The sequence below is a fragment of the Mirounga leonina genome, unplaced genomic scaffold (genome assembly GCF_011800145.1).
Source record: "Mirounga leonina isolate KUSES-001 unplaced genomic scaffold, KU_Mleo_1.0 Mir_126, whole genome shotgun sequence".
In the NCBI taxonomy this organism is placed as follows: Eukaryota; Metazoa; Chordata; class Mammalia; order Carnivora; family Phocidae; genus Mirounga; species Mirounga leonina.
In genome coordinates, this window is record NW_023270314.1 from 25345070 (window position 1) to 25364507 (window position 19438).

General features: G+C 51.4%; 1 protein-coding gene across 1 annotated transcript; it reads left to right on the forward strand.

Moving 5' to 3' along the window:
- The first annotated feature begins 2185 nt into the window (after nt 1-2185).
- On the forward strand, nt 2186-9423 carry KRT74 (keratin 74). The gene is made up of 9 exons (XM_035002019.1): nt 2186-2656; nt 3273-3487; nt 4158-4218; nt 4689-4784; nt 5256-5417; nt 6596-6721; nt 8033-8253; nt 8674-8708; nt 9212-9423. Exons 1-9 carry the CDS (start codon nt 2186-2188, stop codon nt 9421-9423), a joined length of 1599 nt encoding a protein of 532 aa, XP_034857910.1.
- The last annotated feature ends 10015 nt before the right edge of the window (nt 9424-19438 follow it).

Sequence of the window (19438 nt, forward strand, 5' to 3'; positions counted from 1 at the left end):
TCAGCTAGGAGGGGCACCTGGGTGTGGCCACCATGATGACACTTGTCAGGAAATCCCCCTCTGCCTGATCCTCTTCTTCCTGTGTCACAGTTACCACCACAACACCACCATCACCATCACTGCCCCCCTTAATCCCCAGCCCCCAGTACGGAAAGCCCCGTGTTTTCACTCTAGCTGTCATCCTATCCCACAACATGCTGTTTAGGAACATGACCTTGAGACCAGACACCCTCAGATTCCAGTCCCAGCTCTGATGAACTGGCTGAGTGACCTCGGGCAAGTTCTTTAACATCCCTAAGTCTCCAGTTCTTCACCTGTCAAGTGAAGTTAGTAGCATCAGGGTTGGAATAGAAATCCTTGTAGTCCTCAGCATGATGCCTGGCACATGCAATGTGAACAACGGATGTGAACCCTTTTTGTTATTACTTTCACGGTCACTATGGTGGGTACTGTCGCTGCCACCGTCGCTGTTAACTACAAGTAGTACGAGTGTCCCCACTGCCTGGGAGCAGCTGCTCCGAAGCAGCCTTTGCTACGAGTGCTGGGGTGGGGAGGGGGTACAAGCCCGGCCTTCCGGACGTTCCTAAAAGCCCCCAATCAAAATTAGCCTGCTTTCCCCATCATACCTCCAAATCCTTCTTTCACAACGCTCTTCTGTCAGTCTGGAGCATGGGCCCCAGATTCAGTTCTTTATGTAGATTCCTCTCATTGGTCCTCAGCCTCCTTGGGGGCTGGGGCCATAGGTTGGTCGAGGGACTTACACCGTTTGTTGACATGCACACCCCAGCACTTGCAGTCTGGCTTAGAAAACCACAAGAAACCATTTAAATTATGCCCTCCCATGCTTTGAGGCTAGGGCCCGCCAGGAAGGTGGGGAGACCGGGTTCCTAGAGAAGGAGCTCCCACTGCTGCCTTCTGGGATGCGAGAAGAACACCATGTGAAGGGAAGACCCTCTGAGGAGCATTCCCGGCTCCATCCTGCTGGCCAGCTCACCATCTCCACCCTCCTCCCCTGCAGTGGGAGCACTGGTCTACCACTCTCTAGCTGATCCAAATGGGTTGAGGCTGCTCAGTTTACTTAAAGGAAGTGGTCAGTGTCCTGCATTAGGGTAGCTACCAGATGCCTGTTTTTGAAGTTATTTTGTAACATTTCACCCTGCCAGGACTACCTGAGCTAATAAAAGGCTGCTCTCTTCTGTCCCCAACTTGAGTGACTTCCTGAAGTGATCTGGAAACTGGCAGAACAGCTCACCCCGAACCAATGAGTGGAACTCAGGGACTTCTGTTTCTTGGTCCCTGGGCATGGAATGTTTCCACAGGGAGCCCAAGGGTTGGGGAAACATTCTCCCAGAGAAGAACTAATGTCTGAGCTCCTAGGATGGGGCGGACAACTTTGGGAGCAAAAACGTGGCTGCAGGAACTGCCCACTGCCTGAAAAGGTTCTCACTGTTGAAAAGGCAACCTCAAGGCACCACTACCCAGTCCTCGCCCATGGAAAGCCCCAGACAATACCCCTGCTGAGGACCATGCAGACTCTGTGGGGTCATTTCCACTATTTCCTGGGGTGTTTTCCACCACTGGACAGCTGGGGTTCTTAGCGACCCAAAGAGTGATGCCTGGAAATTCTGCTTGGATCTAGATCTTTGAAGACACCCCTCATGTTCTTTCTGAATCTCCTCTTCTCTGGCATGAACACTTTGGCTCCTCAACAAGACCAGATACTAGGAGATGGATTCTCTTGGGAGGAAACCTTGAGTTTTTGGATGAGCCCTTTCTGGATAAAGCCAGACAGTTGCCCCTGCTCCTTGCTCATAGATAAACAAGAAGGAGGCAGCCCTGAAAAAAAAGAAAGCTAGGAGATCTCAGAAGGGGATAAATCTCCAGGTCCCTAATTAAGAGCACAGATAAATGCCCGATTAGACCAATCCAGTCTGCAAGGGCAGCATATTCTGCTGGCTATCAGAAACGCTTTGTTGCCGCAAAGAGCTTGGAGATCTCTGTTCTACAAATTACCCATGGCTCCTGGCCCTTCAGCACAAAGAAAGGAGATAGTGGAGAGACGCCCTTTTCCGGTGTCCTGGGCTCGACAGGATAAAAGGAGGCAGCACTCTGGGCGCCTCATCAGAGTGTTCTCTATCCGTTGCTGACTGCTTTCTCTAACTCTGTTAACTCCATCTTTCCTAGCATGAATTGCCAACTGAACATCAAGCCTGGTGGTGACAAGGGTGGCTTCAGTGGGCACTCAGCAGTGGTGCTGAGGCAGGCTCTGGGCAGTGCAGCTTCTTACCGTGCAGTTGGCAAAGGACCTGGGGCTGGCTTTGGCAGTCGGAGCCTCTACAGTCTTAGAGGGAATCGGTGTATTTCCCTCAACATGGCTGCTGGTGGTGTTCGGACTGGAGGTTATAATTTTGGGGTGGGCTCTGAGTATGGAGTGGGGAGGGCCACTGGCTTTGCTGGCAGCATGTTTGGCAGTGTGGCCTCAGGGCCTGTGTGCCCATCCATGTGCCCACCCGGGGGCATCTACCGGGTCACCATCAACAAGAGTCTCCTGGCCCCCCTCAACATGGAGTTGGACCCGGAGATCCAGAGAGTGTGCATCCAGGAGCGGGAGCAGATCAGGGCTCTGAATGACAAGTTTGCCTCCTTCATTGATAAGGTGGGTTTCATGGGAGGAGGATGAGACAGTTCAGTGAGATGTGAGCAATTCCTTGCTGCCGGGGAGTGGACAGGGCACTGTGGATGGAACGGTGGCAACTGGGCCTCAGGAAGGACTCCCCCATCATAACGTCCTGTAAGCTGGGTAGCACAAAGGAATAAATGAATGTGTTGCTTCCTTGGGGGATTTTGCAGAGATGGGTGGAAAATTGAGTAAAGGGTAGCCCCACCTTGAGAAAGAAGTTCTGGGTTTCTGGAGGACAGCTGGACGAATCTCCAGCCCTTTAAAGAAGATGAAGAGCTGGTAGAATCAACACCATTGGGAAGGGAGGGCTCACGGTACAGAAGAAACACTTGGCTGAGTCATCAGGAGGAACATCTCCTGGGTGCTGAGTCAGGCAATGAAAGAAAGTTATGGCATTTCCTTCTTCCGTGAGTTTTCAGGGATTGGTTTTGTCTAGAAAGCTATGGGATGAGCACTTGCAAAGGGTCTAGTTTGCATGGAATTCCATGAGTGGAGAGTCAACATCTGAGCCTAATGACTTTAGAAAAATCTATATAACCTGAGAGTCAATAGTCTATGTCCATGGACATGATCACTTCCATTGTGGTCCCAGGTACGGTTCCTGGAGCAGCAGAACCAGGTGTTGGAGACCAAGTGGGAGCTGCTGCAGCAGCTGGACCTGAACAACTGCAGGAAGAACCTGGAGCCCATCCTCGAGGGCTACATCAGCAACCTGCGGAAGCAGCTGGAGACGCTGTCCGGGGACAGGGTGCAGCTGGACTCGGAGCTGAGGAGCGTGCGGGACGCAGTGGAGGACTACAAGAGAAGGTGAGCAGGACACAACACCTATAGGCTGACTGGCCTGCCAGAGCTGGGCTTTCCCAGCAGGCCATGGGACACTGAGCTCAGGTAAGAATGGCCCATCCTGAGTTCCCCTAGCCGGGCAAGATGAGGGCCCTCTCTGGGTGGCCAGGCAGTCCAGGGACAGTATACAGCTGGACTTGGAACTGAGGATGGTGCGGGACGTTGTGGAGGACTACAAGAAGAGGTGAGCAGGTCCCACCAAGGTCATGGGTCATGTTCCCAGAGGCTCCTGGGCAAACCCAATCTCTGTGCCACTTTTTAGGAGGGGAGAGAGCAAGCACCAGGGCCAGGGGCTCACACCCCTCCCTTGGTTGTGGGGGAACAGCCTGCCCTGTTTGATGAGAACTTCCTACCTGGTTGATAGGAAGGAGTTCCACGCTCATTGATCCAGTGACTTGTTCAGTGGCCAGTTTGGGGAACCTAATAGGCACTGGGATATTTTCCTAGCCTCCAGCGAGTGGAATATTAATGAGATAACTCAGGGACATAGTCCTGCCACTCCCAGCCTGTGCAGCGCTCACCTCTAGGAGATCCGGCAGGGACTCTGCATCCTGAGCACTTGCCCACCAGTGAGAACAGGAGGTTCTTGGCCCAGGGGACTGAGGCCCCTGCTATCTTCTCTTTTCGCCCATAGGTATGAGATGGAGATTAGTCGGCGCACAGCAGCTGAGAATGATTTTGTGGTGCTCAAGACGGTAAGGGAGTGAAGAGCCTTTGCTCTCTTTTGCATCCCCATCCCAACCAGCTCTGCTCAGGATTCCAGCCCAGGCCTTCTGGGGAGGGGCTGATGCCTGAGTGGGGATGGAGTCATTGTTCTGGCCTCTAGCAAGCTGAAGAGGCGGGATACACAGCCAGGCAAAGGACAGAGACAGACAGGAGGGAATTCTGGTCTGGGAAAAGAGAAACTCTGGTGCAGCTTGGCCCTCCTATGTGACTTGGGGAAACTCATTCTGCCTCCCTGGGCTTTGTTTTCTCCAGTGTAACAGAGCAATATTCCTCTTTCTCTATTTTCAAAGAGTCATTGAGTATGAGAAAAAGTTTTATTCATCCGTATGCTTCCCTTTGCAGGCAAACAATAGGAAATCAGATGGCTCTGGGAGCAGGGACAGGGAAAGCTCATGAGATGAAGGTTGTATTGACTGAATGTTCTGGGTGCCTTTGGCAGGATGCAGATGCAGCCTACACAGTGAAGGTGGAGCTCCAGGCCAAAGTAGATTCTCTGGACAAAGACATCAAGTTCCTCAAGTGTTTGTATGATGCGGTGAGGATGCTCCTGTCTTTCTCCCACCCCAGCCAAGTGAGGGCCTCACTTGGCTCTTCTGGGGAGATGTCAATAAGAGGGATTTAGGACAAACAGAATTAAAGATGTTTTGATAGAAAGGTGCAAAACTCTGCACTGGGAGGCCATGGAAGTGTAGGATCTTGGTCCCCAGAAGCCATATACAAAAGAGACAATCCCACCTGGGCTATGATAGTGATCTTGCACTCAGGCAGAAAAAAATGACCCCATGAGGTCCTACTCAAGCACAGGTTCTTGACTCTCTGAATTATAGGAAATGTCTCCACTGCCCACTGCCCATGAGGGGTGCATCCTGCTGCTGTGAGCCTTCTCCCTAGGCTCCAACATTCAGACCTAGAGCAGGCACTTCTTCCCACTGCTTCAGCCCAGAAGATGAATAGGCAACAAAGGGAGGCTAGGGGACCCTGACTCTGTCCTCACCTCTCAACTCAGGAGATAGCCCAGATTCAGACTCATGCCAGTGGAACCTCTGTCATCCTGTCCATGGACAACAACCGGGACCTGGACCTGGACAGCATCATTGCCAAGGTCCGAGCTCAGTATGAGATCGCCCTGAAGAGCAGGGCCGAAGCGGAGGCCCTATACCAGAGCAAGGTGGGCACCAAGGGGATCTCTGTCTTCCACTAGCCTCTCCTTTCCTGGGAAGGGACACCTCCACCAGTGAATGAAAGAGCTACCTTTGTAGATGTGCTGAATGAAAGAATGGTTATAACCAATGCTTTAACGGTATTCTATTCAAAAAGAATTCTCAGTAGAGACTATTGTCAAAGATAAACGAATGGGCATATTCAACAGAGAGGGACAGGCAATCTTCTGACGGAATAAAGAAGAGAGGTGTTTCTGCTGTAGAACAAATGTGTTTCCAGGGATTAGGTCATGTCATCATGGGGCAGAAGGAGAGAGAATAACAAATATGGTGGAGAGTAGTTATGGCAGACCCAGGGTGGGACAGGGAGTGAAGGGGAAGCCATGAGCTCTTTTCTGGACTTCCAAGAGTAGGAAGTGGAAGTCTAGGTGGATTCTGGGTAATGGGAGTTATGCTTAGAGAAGACCCTTTACCTGCGTGCTCTCCAGGGCTTCACACCTGCCCTGCTCTGGCGCTCCTCACGTTGTTAAATCCCATCAACAGCAAAGACCTCAGGTTCCGCATCCCCTGTCCTTGGATACATCATCCCCTCTTCTCTGGAGGACTGGGCAAGGGAAGAGGGGAAGATATGAGCTGCAAGCCCTGAGCCAACAATCCCACCACCCCAAGGGTACACATTGCCTTCAGTGTGCCCCTCCTGGCCCTCCACTTGTCACTGAGAAAGGGCCGCGGGAGAATGTATGTCCCATGAGGGAAGGGACCTCACCGATCCTGTTCACTGCTGCATCCTTAGCACCTGGAGCAGAATCTGGCCTTTAACAGAGGCCTCTGTAAAGAGGTGCTTAATGAGTGGAGAGCTCCTCTTACATTTCAGAAGTGCTTAATAAATGTGACCTGCACCTTTCTTTCATCCAGCTCAGGAAAGATTACAGGCAGGGCAATGAGAAAGGATGGGTCCAACACACAGTTTCCGCTTAGAGATGTGGGTGGACTTCTTGGTCGGAACCACCACCACATAGCTGGAAGGATGCCCAGGCCCCGACTCCAACACACCCTGTTCTGGAGCCATCTCCCCTGGCTGGCCCCAACCATGGAATTGTTTGCTCAGGACCCTTCCTCTACTTCGAATCGGGGCCAGGGGTTGCAGTCCTGTCTCATAACCAACTTTCTATCTCTGGGAAACCAGATCCAAGAGCTGCAGCTGACAACAGGCCGGCATGGTGATGACCTCAAACACACCAAGAACGAGATGTCAGAGCTGAACCGGCTTATCCAGAGGATCCGGTGTGAGACTGCAAATGTAAAAAAGCAGGTGGGCAGCAACCTCACAAAGAATGTCAAGTTCTTTGTGAAGTTCAATTTCATCCTCTGTGATGGAGAAACTGGAGCCCACCCTTTAGTAAAAAGCATATCTCCCAGTCTGGGTTTGGGAGCCCCTCAGCCATCCACTGTCCCTCTTTCCCACCTGCCTCTGTACCCGTGGTCGGAGCTGACACTCTGCTAAGAGCTGGGAAGTGCCTTGAGCTTACTTCATCCGACTCCCAGTTTGCAGATAAAGAAGATGGGCAGATAAGGAGAGGGAAGTGACTTGCCCAAGGTCTCCAGCTGGTTGTCAACAGTCAGGATGGAAATCAGTTTTCCTCCTTCTTTCCCCCTCTTTCTCAGACCTTTTCTGTGTGCAACAAACCTGCTCTACATCCCCTTCAGATGTGCCCTCTGACAGCAGGTCCCATGCCTCCTCCTCCCACTGGACACGCAAAACACGTGGCGGGGGGTGTGCATGGGGAAATGCGTCCCAGGCCCCTCCGTGGCCACATTAAGCTCTTGCCCTCAGGGTGGGGGCATCGTCCTGGTGACCAAGGGAGGACAGCAGCAGATGAAGCCCTCCTGGGTGTCCCTGCCCTGTACCACGATACCATGTCCACTTCAGCTAGGGAATCCTGTCTTCCCTGAAAGCAGCAGAGCTTAAACACCATGTCAGTGGGGAGATGATATTAAGGGGGTGGTGAATTCTTCCTGTGTCCTCCCCAAAGAACCAAGTCAACTCTACTAGTGATAGAACACCAACATGAAAGAGCAGTGCCCACTCTCCTCCCTGAGTCCCTACAACCTCCATGCCCTATTCAAGCTGAGAAAGGGTGCATTTAGCCAGACCCTCCCTGCAGAGTGCTGGAGTGTTCCAGAAACACTCACTCTTGGTGCTTACAGGTAGCAAGGGTCCCCACTGGGAGCTGTCCTGCAGACAGGAATCCGACAAGAGTGGTGCCTTGGCATGCTGTCCGATCCCTAGAGGCATCCTGGCTGGGGTCTCAGCATGATTCTCCTGGACCTGGTGTCCTTTCAACCTGGAGCCATTGGTGGCCTCCAACCACAGGGACTAGACAACTTTGCAAACATCACGAGTTTCTTCCTATATTCATGAAATGCAACTGCTTCAGCAGCTTCTCACAGAATATCCATCTGCAACAGAAAATAGAGGAGGCCTGGCTCTAGCTCTGCCTCTGCAGCCTTACTCGCTGTCACCTCGGGCTTCATCTGGGAAGTGAGGGGGTTGTGCTACCTAACCCAGAAGATCTAAAAACTATTTTGCGTTCTGATGATCTCCCTGTTCTTTGGCTTTTAGTGTGCCAACCTGGAGACAGCCATCACTGATGCCGAGCAGCGGGGCGACTGTGCCCTGAAGGACGCCTGGGCCAAGCTGGACGAGCTGGAGGCTGCCCTGCACCAGGCCAAGGATGAGCTGGCCCGGATGCTGCGTGAGTACCAGGAGCTCATGAGCACGAAGCTGGCCCTGGACATGGAGATCGCCACCTACCGCAAGCTGCTGGAGGGCGAGGAGTGCAGGTGCGGGGTGGAGGGGAATGCTGGGGAGAAGGGGCTGTGGGTGGCTCTCTGCTGGGCTTGGGACATTTGGGAAGTGGAAGATGAAAGAGATGAGCACAGGGTGGTGGTTTGACTGGGGAGCTCAGCTGCTGCTCCCTGCAAGGGGAGCTCAAACACGAAACAGGCAGAAGAACAAGTAAGATCAGACAGATCAGATTTCCTCACTGGCTTTAGCACATATAAGCTGTGGTCCTGGCAGATCATTTAGCGTCTCTGCATCTCTATTTCCTCACCTGTAAAATGGGATTATAATCTCCATCTCACACAGTGTTTTAAGGATGAATTAAAATAATATACATGGTAAAGCAGGTGCCCATCAAGGTTTAGCTGAGGGTAGACACTCGCTGAGGTTTTATCCCTCTCTAACTTTCTGTCTTACAGGATGTCTGGTGAAAACCCATCCTCCGTGAGCATCTGTAAGTATTCCTGAGAGATGGGTCGGGTGGGGATTCTGGCTGGATGGGAAAGTCGGGGACCCCAGGGTAGGGCGATGCCCCCTCCACTCATGGTCTCCCCCAATCTGGGACTTTCTGTTACTGTCTTTTGAAACTTCTCTGTCTTCAAAGAAAACCTACTTCCCTTTGTCCCATGGCAACAGTGCTGAAGTCATGCCCACCCCATTTCCTCCCTGTCTCTCCCGGGGGCATTGTCATCGAGAGAGAGAGAGAGAGAGAGAGAGAGAGTTGAAAATGTGCATTTGGGGGCCAAACGGTCCAGGAAGCTCCAGGAGGGCAGAGATCACGTCTGTGTCATGTGGTCCCCACCTTACTCAGAGCCCGGCACATCACGGCGCTCATTCACTCATTCATCTTGGTGGTATTCCCTGACTGCTGAGGGTTGCCGGGGACAGGGGGGGATGGTTCCTTTTCTGACTGACCCTCGCTGCCCTTCCTCTCTGCTCTTGGCCCCGCCTCCTCAGCCATCAGCAGCAGCAGGGGAAGCAGCTACTACCGCCCCAACTCTTCGGCCCGTGCCGACGCCGGGGCCAGCAGCGTGGTGGGCAGCTCTGGCAGCGCTTGGGCCGGGCAGACCAGGGCCAAGGGGGCACGCGGGGGAGACCTCAAGGACTCCCAAGACCTCAAGGGCAAGAGCTCCTCTGCCAGCGCCCCAGCCGGGAAAGCTGCCCGATAAGCCCCGGGGGCCCCCTCCCCTCAGCACCCGGGAGAAGGGATACCTTTGCCGCCTCCACCCAGCCCAGAGATGTCTACTGCCTCCCATTCCCCCACCGAGTCCTGGGACTGTCTGCAGCGCGCTCAGCCACCCGTGCTGTGGTTCCCCTCACTGTCCAGCTCTGACTGGCACCATCGCCTCTCTGTCTCCTCAGGTCCTGCGTGGACTCTGTGGCTTCTTGTTTTCCCTACTGCCTTCAGCTGACAGGAGGCTTTGGGACACAGCCTATAATTACCTTCTTGGCCCTGGGAAGCTGTGGTCCTCCCCGGGGCGGGGAGGGGGGGAGGAATAGTCATGTTCTGCACTTAGGCTGAATCAGCAGCTGTCTGGGAGGTCCCGCCCCCAACCCCAGCTTTGGGGTGAGGATGGAGATGTGTGCCCAAGAGGCGAATGGTCAGCCAGGCTTTGCCTGTCCCCTCCAAAAGCTCTTTGTGGAATGACCCCTTTATTCAGGAGAAAAAGTGTATATGCTCAGACTACCAGCTGTACCCATCTTTGCAAAGCCAAGTGACAGAGAACTGGGGGTTTCCTGCCACCTTGTGTCACCCACCCACTCCTCTATTATTGGTAAGAGCTACTACCCTATGATCTGTGGCAGCCATGTGCCAGGCTCCCTGCATGCGTTGCCTCTCGTGCTTGCCCAGTCTGCAAGGTGGGTGCAATCGGCATCCTTGGGACAGAGGAGAAGCCCCAGCCTCTGAGAGACTGTAGAACCTGCCCCCCTGTTACCCACTGAGTTCCCCGGGCCGGGAGTGGAGCCCGGGTCTGGCTGACTCCACGGTCTATATTCTTTTCATGGCATATCACTGCCTCTGTAACAAAGGGAATTTTTTCAAACACTCGGTTCTTTTGATGAGGGCAGCATGATTATGTTGCCTTTTGGTCAAGGACTGTGGGTATGTGATTTATCTTTAGTCCTCTCACTAGGATCGTACCCTGCAGTGCTTGTGATTCTCAATTCCTGTTGCTATGAGCTGTGTTCAGTGAGGGGAGCTTGATCTATCTCTGGTGGTACTGCCCAGCCCGGAAGTCATGGCTCTTGATGTAAATATTCCTAAGAATATTCCTCCTTTGCTCTAGTTAAAGACTCTGGATTTCTGCTGTATATTCAATAAATTGCCCTTGGGTGATATCAGTGTGTGTCTTGTCAGTGTGTCAATCTTACCAAATAGCCCACCCCCTAACGATAATGGGCCCCGCCCCACACACGTACGCAAGATTTTAGGGAGTCTGGAATCGGGTCAGAGCACGCTGCTCTGGAGGTGATTTCAAGGCTGATGGGAGAGATGGACATACATGCAAAGCCATGTCCTGGTACAAATCAGGGAAAGGAAGACCCATGTAGCATTACTGAGAAGGGACCAGAATGCAGAAGCTAAACAAGGAAGGCCTCCTAGAGGAGGAGGAAGTTTAAGCAAATAACTAGAAAGATGAGCACATAGATTCCTGGAGAGAGAACTTAAATCACACCATCACAGTAGGTTTGGGGACAAGTTTTGGGTGCTTATTTTGGTGAGGGTTGGGAGATCTTAGATTTTCTGAAGTGGCTAGTGGAGCTGGGTGGGGTTCTGATAGCTTTGGCCTGCAGAATTCAGCCCTCTGATGGGCTTTCTGATCCATCTAGTAGCATGGGTGTCCTAAGCAGTTTGCCCCTCCAGCCTTCAGGGTAACAGGGGCAGGCCTTCCGAGGGCGGGGCCTCTCACCCCAAGCTGCCTCCTCCATAGGCCTCATTGTGCCTTTCATGTATTATGGAGGTCCTCTTCTGGTGTGCCAAGATGCAATAAACCTTGGGAAACACAAGAGTCCAAGAGTCTGGTGGGCTTTCTGCCCAAATGCCTCCCTCTGATGTCACTGCTGTGGTCACTGTGGGTACGGGGAATAGTGCCCTGGGAGTTAAGGGGATTCTGTTCTGGCTCAGCCACTAACCTGTCACCTGTTACACTCAGACCAACTGATGTGAGCTATGGGCCTTTTCCCCCTGAAAAAGGTACACAATTATGTCTACCTTTTCAGAGGTTTGCAAACCCCCCAAAGCCCATTCATGGACTGATTCCCTGGGTCATGAACCCCAGGACCACCCTAAGGCCCTTCCCAGCATTGATGCTCTGCCTTTCCCCGAAGACCAGATTCCCAGTGATCCAGTAAGAGGGGCTGTGGGGAGGGGAGGTGTGGGTGGGATCCACAACCTGAAACAGCCTTTAGAGGAACCATGAGCCATCCATGAGGTTGCCTCCTCCAGGACCACAGTGCTGGTATGCCTCTGACCATTGGGTTATGAGGCTTGGGTGCTGTGCCCAGTCCTGGGTGCACAGTGAAGGACTCAGAGGCTAGGTAGATGTGATTTGGGGAGACTGAGGCAACATGTCCTGTGCTGGGTATTGAGGAGGGCAGAGGGGCAGCCTCTCTGGTTGCGGTTTATCTGCCTAAGAAATGGAGAGATTCTTTGTCATCTGGGGCTTAATTAAGATCCTGAGAAGTGCACAAGGATGACTGTGCTCTTGAATTTGAAGTTTCCTTTGAAGCCCAAGAGAGCAAATCATAGAGATAGGACCGTGGTCACCAACTTCAATTCTGTGGATCTGACTTCAGCACACAGGGCAAAAAAAAACTGGAAGGAAGAGGTGTGCATGGAAGTTTTGATTGGAGAGCTGCCCAGGGGAGTGGGGGAGTGTCCACACTGTCTGGGAGGGTAAGCATCCAGTTCATTTGCTCTGTGTAGACCTCCAATGAAGGTCCACTTATGGGCTGAGTCATCTGTCTGGGTGATGTTTATGCTCACAGTCTTTGTGCATGGAGACTTTCATTCACACCTTTCATTACTTGGACAACTCTTATTGCTCCTTTGACATTCCGTCCGGGTACCCACTCCTCCTGGAAACCTTCATGAATCTTTAGGCTGGGCTGAGCGCCTGTTTTCTAGAACCTTGCAGTGTCCACTACTCACGTCCAACATGACATTTCCACATGCAATTGAGATAATCTCTCTGTGTGACTGATTCTTTCAGTGCCAGACTTGGGGGCCTCGAGGGCAAAGACTGGCTTTATTCTTTGCTGGGTTTTCCACTTAAGGGAGCTTCACCTAATAGAGACAGGCAGGAAAGAGTGCTCATAGGATCTTCCTAACTAGCACAAATACGTTTAAAAGATTTGGAGAAGTAAAACCATATATTTATGGCTATTTTGACAAGGATGCCAACACCATTCCTGGACATGCTGGGACAATTGGCTATCCACATGCAAAAGAGTGAAGTTGGACTCCCACTTGTCATCATATACAAAAGTTATGTCAAATCAATCAAAAACCTAAATATAGGAGCTAAAACCATAAAGCTCTTAGAAGAAATAAAGGGATAAATCTTCATGACCCTGGATGTGGCAAAGGATTCTTAGATATGACACCAAAGCACAAGCACCAAAAGAAAAAATAGAGAAAGTTGGACTTCATAAAAATTTAAAAACTTCTGTACATCAAAGGACACTACCAAGAAAATGAAAAGAAAGCCTGTAGAATGAGAGAAAACATTTGCAAATCATATATCTGCTGAGGGTCTAGTATCCAGAACATACAAAGAACTCTTAGCATTCAACAACAAAAGGACAAACAACCCAATTAAAACGTGAGCAAAGGACTTTAATGGACTTTTTTTCAAAGAAAACATATAAATGGTCAAAAAGCACATGCAAGGGGGCGCTTGGGTGGCTCAGTTGGTTGAGCGACTGCCTTCGGCTCAGGTCATGGTCCTGGAGTCCCGGGATCGAGTCCCACGTCGGGCTCCCTGCTCGGCGGGGAGTCTGCTTCTCCCTCTGACCCTCCTCCCTCTCATGCTCTCTGTCTCTCATTCTCTCTCTCGCAAATAGGTAAAATCTTTAAAAAAAAAAAAAAGCACATGCAAGGATGCTCAACATGACTCATCATCAGGAGAATGCAAATCCAAACCATAATGAAGTGCCACTTCACACCCACTAGGACGGCAGTAATAAAAATAATGGAAAGTAAAAAGTGTTGGCAAGGATGTGGAGACATTGGAACTTTTGTACGTGACTGGTGGGAATGTAAAATGGTTCAGCCATTGTGAAAAACAGTCGGGCAGTCCCTCATAAAGTTAAACATAGGACTGGTATATGAGCAGTTCCACTCCTTTATCTATATATCCAAAAGAATTGAAACCAGGTGCTTAAACAAATTCTGGTACATGCATGTTCATAGTGGCACTGTTCACAATAACCAAAGGTGGAAACAGATTGCTATGGTCTGAGTGTTTGTGTCTCCCCCAGATTCACATGTTGAAACCCTAACCCCCAAAGATGGTGGTTTTTGGAGGTGGGGTCTTTGGGAAGTACTTAGGTTATTAGGTCATGAATGGGACTGGTGCTCTAATAAAAGAGACCCCACAGAGCTCCCTAACCCCTTCTACCATATGAGGACATAGGGACAAGTTGCTGGCTATGCACCAGGAAGAGGGCCCCCTCTGCAATGCAACCATGCCGGTGCCTTGACCTTGGACTTCCCGGCTTCCAGAATTGTGAGAAGTAAATTTCTGTTGTTTATAAGGTACCAGTCTGTGGTATTTGTTATAGCAGCCTGGCAGGACTAAGACATAGCCTAAATGCCCATAATGAATGAATAGATAAAAAAAATTGTAGTATATACTTTGCAACGGGATATTATTCAGGCATAAAAAGCAATGAAGTACAGACACATGCTATAATATGGATGAATCTTGAAAACGTGATGCTAAGTGAAGGAAGGCAGACACGGAAGGTCACATATTGTATGACTCCATTCATATGAAATGTGCAGAATAGGTAAATCCATAGAAACTTGGCAGTGGCAGAGACTGGGGTAAGGGGAAGGGGGAGTGCCTGCTAGGGGGTACCGCGTTTCCTTTTGGGGTGATGAAATGTACGGACGTAGAGGTGGTGATTACACCACACTGTGAATACACTAAATGCTACGGAATTGTTCACTTTAAAATGGTTAATTTTATGTTATGTGAATCTCACCCAAATAAAAAATAAAATTTCAGGCAGGAATGGGTAACAAGGAAAAGGCCAAAGAAACCGTGTCCCTGGACTTTGCCCCTGGACTTTCCCACTATGTGGCAAATAGCAACCTGGAATCAAGATGGGGGAGCAGTGGGGCCCAGTAGGGAGACAGAGATAACTAGCCCTCCGTTCGATTGGCCAAGGGCAAGCCCTGGGGATTTGTCAGCTTCTATCTTCCTCTGGCCCAGAGCGCTTGCTCCGTAATTGAAGAATGAATCAAGAATGTGAAAGAAGGCAGTCACAATGTGTGTGCCCTGCCTCCTGGAGCCCCCGGTCTTCCCGGCCTCTCCTCCCTGTGCCTTTCCCTTGGCCTCGAACCTTCCCATTTCCTCACCTTCACAAATGTTCTCCCTAGCTTCCAAACTTGGTATTGTGTGAGGCTCTCACTGATTCATCCGTGTTCCCTGGTAGAGAAGTTCTCAGTGAAATGGATGCTCTGTGACCTTGAGAAGTCACCTTGTCCATCCTGCTGTCCCCAGGAAGGGATGTTCTTTCAGGCCCAACTAGCCAGAACCTCTCCTATTTTCATGGTTTCGGGGATGTTGAATGAATGAATGAATTTGATTGCCTCAATTGGTCACCAGCTGGGAGTCACCATGTTTCCCCCCTTGGCTGTTATTGAAAAAGAAGTGTGGCTCAGTTGGCTAAGCATCTGCCTTCGGCTCAGGTCATGATCCCAGGGTGCTGGGATTGATTCATCCTGGGATCAAGCCAGGTGTCGGGCTCTCTGCTCAGCAGGGAGCCTGCTTCTCCCTCTGCCCCTGCCCCCCACTCATGTGGTCTCTCTCTCTCTCTCAAATAAATAAGTAAATTATTTTTTTTAAGGAAAAAGAATATGATGAAAATGGGACAGTCACCTGTGTGTCACTAATGGAGAGGAACAGAGAGCTAATCCCATAGGGACCCATTGTTAGGTGGATTGTCGTCAGAAGCCAGTGTAGACGTACACAGACACGTGCTGTCCGGCTCACAGGCCCATGTCTGCAGAAGATACTCAAAATATGTAACAACTGGTACAGTCGGGCTCTGGCCCACCACGGTAGATGTCAGCCGCAGATCACTGGGACAGCCCTGCCCCTCCCCATGGGCCAGACACCCACGGTGCTCATGTCCATGTTCACGACAAGCCCCACACAGATGCGCACCCACACGTGCCCTCTGACAGGCGCTAGAGCACATCTGTCAGCTGACGCAAGCCCTGGAGCCTGGGGCCACAGGTGCAAAAGGCATTGCCTGACCTTAGAGGGACCTCTTCGATCATTCTGGAGGGATGCACACAGCACCTGGGCAATCAGGCGTGTGCAGAGAGGTGCAGCCCACCCTGGCAGGGAGGGCATGGAAATCGGGAAGGAGCTTCTTAGAGGAGGTGTGTCTTGGGTTGTCTTAAAGGATAGGACAAGCTGCCCTAGTGGGCAGGAGGCTGGGAGAACAGTCCAGAGCACGACATCAGGGAAAAACCTGATGTGTGTGAAAAACCCATAACCACCTCATAGGCAGGCACCCGCCATCCATGCTCACCGAAGTCCAGACACTATATTAATTTTCTTCAGAAGAGCAAAGAAGGCTGAGAAGGAGAGCCTGGGGTCAGATCCTGCTGGCTGGAGGGTCTGGGGCAGGAGGAGGAGTGGGAGGAAGTCAGTCCTGGCGAGCGCCGTTCATCATGCTGAGGTTCAGATGGTGGAGGGACAGCGGGGACTCAGAACCCGAGCTTGGAGGAGGCTAGAGATGGTCCTGTGCACCCGGAAAAGGACAGGCACCTGCGCCGGACATCTGTACATGAGCAAGCCAGGACAGCGTAGAGGCTAAGAGTGCATATTACCACCAGGCTGCTGGGATTGAGCCCTGGCTCCTCTGCTCGTGAGCTGTGTGACCTCCAGTGAGTTACTTAACTTCCTGGTGCCTCAGTATCTTCATCTGTAAAATGGGGTAATAATAGTATCTGCGTCACATGGCTGTTGTGAGGACTAAATGAGTTAATACATGGGACGTGCTCAGAGCAGTGCCCAGCAGAGCTCCCAGCATGCGGTAGCTGTCATTAGTAGAATTAACATCATCCTCCTCATCATTATTTACGTGGTGTCTCCCATCCACCTCTGGGAGTAGGTGCAGCAGGTATGAGCATCCCCCTTTTTAGAGATGTGGAAACAGAGGCTTAGGAAGTTGGGAGACCTGCCCATGGTTACCTGGCAGGACCTGGACCGGGATCCTCAGACTCCCGAATCCACACCCTTCACCAGAAGCTTCGGGTGGGACCGGAGGAAGGAGATGGCCAGAAAAGCTCAAAAGAGATGCTCTTGGCCCCAGAGCTGAGTGAGGAGGAAGCCTCTCTGGCAGCCACACTGCAGGTGGGAGTGGAGCTGAGTACCTGGCAGGACAGCCCTTCTCCATCCTTTATATCCCAACTCCTCTGGGATGAGCTCACCTTCAGTCTTGCCAGATGCAAACCTGCTAAACAGCTGTCCTGCCCCCAGATGCGTGGCTCTGATTGCGGCCAAGTCCCCCAGGGACTGCACTCCATCCAGCTGGCTTGGGGCTCAGTGCCCCACCTGCCTGCAACTGCAGGGGGTACAGGGGTACGAGGAGGGGGACCTGTGGGGGGGGTTCACAGGCAGCATGCTCCCTTCCTGAGTCAGTCTGCTGAGGAGGGCTGGCAGGATCTGAGCTGATGTCATCCACATAACTCAGCTCATTCTCTCTAATTTTGGAGACAATTATTTGCTCAGAGAACCACCTGCCCCTCTCTCAGTGCCTTCAGCCTCTCCCCACCCCCGATACTCCTACCCACCAGCAGCTACATTCTGCTTCCTCAAACTGTATTGCTCAGGTTCTGCCTGGCTCAAGAGCCCTCAATGCCTCCCTATTACTCACCCTATCACATACACAGCTTGGGCTCTAGGAGTCATCACCCGTGGTCGCCCTTCACTAGCGCTTGCTCCAGCTGGAGGGTCCTTCCTCACAAATGCCCTTCCTGGGATGCTTTTCCTGTTTCCCATTGCTGGTCCACCCAAGGCTTTTTCCCTTAACAGACCAGAACCCAAACCCCTCCTCCAGGCAGTCCTTGTGGATTCAGTGTCCCCTCTCCTCTGTGTCTTCTCTTTTTCTCTCATCCAGCAATTATCCTCTTGGATTGTACTAGATTTCTTGCCCCTCTCCCTCTGAGGCCTTCTCTGGAGGTTTATCAGACCCCAGAAGGCTGAGAGTAAGGAGCCAATGGGTCTTGACTGGGGCCATGGGATCACAACAAGCGTGGCCAACTTATCATCACAAATGTAGAAATAAAAAACACCAAAAAAACTGCAAGTTATTTGCGTAAATTAAATAAAACATTTTGGCTATAAAACCAAGAGCCATACAAATGTAATTTATTGAACAAGCAATTTAAATTTTCCTTGAGCGTCTAAGGAAAGCTACAGGGTCCTGGAAACTTGAGCGTTTGATTCTCTGATCTGACACACTTCCCCATCATTTCACAGATGAGTAAAACTGAGGCTCAGAGATGTCCGTGCCTGGCTCAGAATTTAATTCTCAGCTAGAAAACCGAGTGATCCTGGTACCTTGAAGGGTGTGAGGGGACGATGAAGCTGGGACATGGGAAGTGGGAAATTGTCTCCTGTCTCCCCCACCAGCGTCGGGGGCCTCCCAAAGCAGGGGGCTCTGCCTCTTCATACCCCCGAGTCTCCCCAGAGACTTAAGGCTAGGGCAGGGCCTTCGTAACCTGGCTGAACTGTGGCTCTGTCCTGGTTTCCTTCCGTCCCTCCCTTTTTCCTCCAGCAAAAACACAGGCACCCTGGGAGCCCTACCTGGGCCCACCCTTCCTGTGGGTGGCCCAAAATTCTCCTCCTTCCTCTCCTATCATCATCCTCATCAACAACATTGGGTGTTTCATTCCCGATGGCCAGTACCTGATTAACTAATCCACGCTAAGGTGTTAATGACTTGTTAATAGCTTGATGAGATGCTTTTCCCAGGGACACCTGCATTTGGATGGATCCAGAAGCTAAATTCTTTGAGGACACGATACTTTGTATTGCCCCCCTCAGCACCTAGTAGGTGCTCAGTAAATATCTGATAAATGGATCAATCGCAACAGGTCTAACGTTTGAAAAGTGTTTCTGACTGAGTTTTGCACTTGGCAGGCACTTGTTAGACAGTGGCTATTATTATTCTTTGTAATGGCGAATTTTCCATGATCAGAAATGGTCTGAGTGGAGAGACTCCTTAAGCCTGGGATCTCTGGGAACATCAGTCCCTCCTTGTCCTCCAACAGCAGATGACACTGTTTGGAGCTGTGCTGATCCAGATGTCCTCTCCCAGAGGACAGGAAGAAGGAGAGAGAGCAGAAGAGGAGAGGACAGGTTGATTCCTAACTTCTACTTTACTCCCTACTTCTGGTCATTGATAATATCGGTTAAACATTGACTAAGCAGCAGGCACATGCCGAGCACTTCTCATGGGTTAGCACATGTAATTGTTACAGCTGCCCCATGAGGAGTTTACTATCCCATTTACATTGGGGAAACAGAGGCTTAGAGTGGCTAAGTGCTGCTGGGTGGTGGAGTGGGTTTCAGACCCCTGCAGCCAGCTCCTGGTCTGGGCTCCTACCTGGTGGCATTCTAGGTGGACGCAGGCCCAGGCGCTCCCTGAAGATGCACCCTCCCCCAGCACTGTCAGTCCTCTGACACCTGGGGAGGGATGTCCAGAGGCTGGTTTGGGGTCCTGAGGAAAGGTACAGAGGGAGGAGCCGACTGGGGGACATGGGGCGCTCACCCAGGTGCCAAGTCCTAGGGAACATGGCAGCACAGGTCTCAATGGACAGAGGAGTCCAGCACACAGAGGAGGAGATGAGGTTAAACCAGGGTTTGAAGCGGGGTTTTGAAAGAGCAGAGGATTTGGATCAGAAGGGTTGGGGAGGAGAGGTGTTTCAGACTG